Genomic DNA, 3,470 nt, shown 5'->3' on the forward strand with positions numbered 1-3,470 from the left:
TATGTGTGTGTGTGGTGGGGGGTAGTGTGTGTGTGTGTGTGTGTGTGTGTGTGTGTGTGTGTGTGTGTGTGTGTTTGGAGTGGATGCTGGACACGAAAAGATTTGGTGAACCGCGAGATAAAAAATAAAATCAACACACACACACACACACACACACACACACACACACACACACACACACACACACTACCCCCATTAATGAAGACTGCAGTAATGGCACCTTCCTTTCTCTCATTTCAAACACCAAACTTGATTAAATGAAGTGTTTCTACTGGCGGAAGGATGAAGAAGAGACGAGAAAGAGGAGGAAGAGGAAGAGGAGCTGAGATACTTGTTCTAATTCACTCACACGCGGGGCTCGAACGCTGTCCCTTATATTTTGTCTTCAAGCACCGGCAACCGTCCACCTGAGTTCTACCTGTCCATCTGTCTTATTACTCTTCCCTTATCATTATTTAGTGTGTTGATTATCTTGTTGTTTTGTTTTGTTTGCTTTTCATATCATTAATGGTTTATTTCTCTCACAGTGACTTATACCATCGAGTTGCGTGTGTTGTCGTGACAGACGATAGCTTCTGAGAATACGAGTCATGCTAATGTGTTGTGTGTGTGTCTCTCCCCCAGCCTGAGGTGCGCGCGGTGGTGCTGGGTCTGGTGTGTCTGGTGGTCCTGGCGACGGTCGGCGAGGCTGCCACCATCATCGGAATGTGCATCAGGTAAGGAGGCGCGGATAGATTCAGTTTCAACAAAGACTTGGGCAGGAATTGGTTTACAAGTAGAATCATGAATGAGTGGGAGAGACACGACAGTCATGTTGTGAGTGCCTATACGACTGACACATTCAAGACGAGGTTAGATAAATTCATGGACAGTGAGGTTAGGTCGGATTAGGTTTACAGGAGTTGCCTTGTGCAGACCAACCGGCCCTTGCAGACTCCTTACGTTCTTGTGTTCTCAACCCCTCAAGATAAATTCATGGACAGTGAGGTTAGGTCGGATTAGGTTTACAGGAGTTGCCTTGTGCAGACCAACCGGCCCTTGCAGACTCCTTACGCTCTTGTGTTCCCAACCCCTCCAGTAACTGCGGCCAGTGCAAGGAGATGTACGGGGACTACTTCCACGGACAGGCGTGCGCGGAGTCGTGCATCAGGACCCAGGGCATCAGCATCCCCGACTGCAACAACCCCGCCACCTTCAACCGCTTCCTCAAGAGGTTCATCTAGGAGTGGCGCGGAGGCAAGGGCGCCGCGCTGGTCGGGGAGGCGAAGGCGAGGATGGAAGGGGTCCCGAACAGCTTGAGTGAGGAGTGGGCGGAGGCGGCCTCTGCCCTGCCCCTTCCCCCGATCCTTCAGTGGTCGTCGTTCGTCAGGTCGCGTCGTGGTCGTCCGGCTTTCTTGTAACTCTGTCGTGGGTGGTGTCGTCTGTGTCTGTCCTTGCTTTCTGTGGTGTGTCAGGCTGCGTCCCTCCTTTGCAATCCTGTGTCCTGTACTTCTCTCCCTCTCCGTCTCTCGTGCGTCTCATTATGACTTTTTCCATCACTGCTTGTCTTGCCTCCCTCCTTCTCTTCCCTCCTCTATTTCCTGTACTTCTTCCTTTATCATGGGTCTTTTCATGATGCTCTTGACCTCTGCTTCAGCTTCTGTCTCAGGCTGTGTCCTTCCTCTCTTTCCCTCTTCTCTGTTTCCAATACTTCTCTCTTCCTTTCATGGATTTTCCTTATCACTCTTTCTCCTTCTCTGTCTTCTTGTCTTTCTCTCTATATAGTGTCTCAAGCTGTGTACCTCTTCCTTTTCCATCCTCTCTGCCCTTTACTTCTCTTTCTCTCTCCTTCATTGGTCTCCTTATTACTTTTTCCTCGTCTCTATTTATCCTCATTTCCCTCTCACTATGATATCTCAGGCTGCGTCTCTCCTCTGATCTGTCTGTCTATCTGTCTTTCACGTGTCTTCCTATCCCATCGCTTTTTTCTTTATCTCCCCCATCTTGTCTTACTCTCTCGCAGCGTCTTTTATCATCTCCAAAACCTTATTGTTCCTTCTAGTGGCGGCGCAGCGAACTACAGGGTGCGGTGTGTTTAATCCGGCAGATGTATCAAGGCAGGTGTTTCAAGGCAGGTGTATCAAGGTGCTTCATTAACTTCATTACCTTGTGTGTAGGTGTGGGTGGGTCATGAGGCATCTGGGTGAAGGGTGGGTGTGTTGTCAACGGGTGTGAAGGTGTCAACGCCAGGCTAACAGGTGTATTGATGAGGGTGTATTGCCCAAAGGATGTGTAGATGCAGGTGTGTGTCCAAGGCAGGTATTGCAAAGCGGTATTTCCAGCAAGATGTAAAGTGTCAAATGTATTATCAGTAAAAGACAGATGAAAGACCAAGACTACAGATGCATGTATATTTTCACCACCTCCATACATGAAGACGTGAAATTAACAGGTGTAGAACAAGTGATTGAGACCAGGAGTGTTTTTTGAAGATGCAACACTGGCACCACGCAACACTACTAAGGGAGGAAAACATTATAGCAACATTCCTCGCAACACAAGTATGCATATTCACTAACTCCACATGAAGACGTGAAATTAACAAGTAAAAAACGAGTGATTAAGACCAGGAGTGTTTCTCAAAGCTGCAACACTGACAACACTCTTCTTCAGCACTCTTCCTCCTTCCTTCCTCCTCCTTCTTCTCCTCCTCCACCTCTTCTCCTCCTCACAAGAACATTATACATCAAGGCAGAACACAAAGGCTCTTCATTCCACGTAAAGTAAATGAAAAAAAAAAGTGACCCAGGGAAGAGTTTAACGAAGACAGAAGGCCAGCGAGAGGTCAAGGGTTCAACGAGTCAATACCATCGTAATAAGAGGACTGAGATCAACGATTAGTACGATTTGATTCTTTTAGGCCGTGTTTTGAAGAGTGTTTAGGAGTTTAACGAAGACACGGAAGAGGTCAACATGGGATCAAGAGTTCAACGAGACAAGACCATCGCCCCAAGAGGCTTCAGATCAACGGTTAGTACGATTCGATTCTTTTAGACCGAGTTTCGAAGAGGGTTCAATCGTTTCATCGACTTCCCTTCATGCTCTTTGGTTCAAAAGGGGGATTAAGGAAGTTCTGAAGAGGATTAGACAGAAAAAAAGAACTTCGGATACGACTCAGGAGGTTCTGGGCGTCACTTTTATGCAATTAACCTTATTCAAATTCACCTTTTTCGATAACATGTCCGAAACGTGTTGAAATGGATGTCAACTTTTGTATATTTTTTTCATTTTTTTTATTCCCTGTTCCCTCTTGCGTTGATAGTGTGTGTGTGTGTGTGTGTGTGTGTGTTTGAGCTCCCCCTCTGCCCCCCCTCCTCCTCTGACGCCCCTCCTACCCCCTACCCCCATTTTCACCCCCCCCCCCCTGGCTTTCACTGTATCTTATCTCCCCTTCCTGAGTAACCGCCAGGGAGAGGTCATAAAAGGACGTG

At 47.5% G+C, this 3,470-nt stretch overlaps 1 protein-coding gene across 1 annotated transcript in view; it reads left to right on the forward strand.

Annotated features, from left to right (window-relative positions):
- LOC127003560 (eclosion hormone-like) overlaps positions 1-2,380 on the forward strand; it is a 28,290-nt gene extending 25,910 nt beyond the window's left edge. Inside the window, exons 2-3 of the mRNA XM_050870428.1 lie at positions 625-716; positions 1,079-2,380. Coding sequence (XP_050726385.1) covers positions 625-716; positions 1,079-1,223 — 237 coding nt within the window. The 3' untranslated portion in view covers positions 1,224-2,380. The remainder of the gene's footprint in view (positions 1-624; positions 717-1,078) is intronic.
- Positions 2,381-3,470: the final 1,090 nt, after the last annotated feature.

This window comes from Eriocheir sinensis, chromosome 25 (assembly GCF_024679095.1).
Source record: "Eriocheir sinensis breed Jianghai 21 chromosome 25, ASM2467909v1, whole genome shotgun sequence".
Taxonomy (NCBI): Eukaryota; Metazoa; Arthropoda; class Malacostraca; order Decapoda; family Varunidae; genus Eriocheir; species Eriocheir sinensis.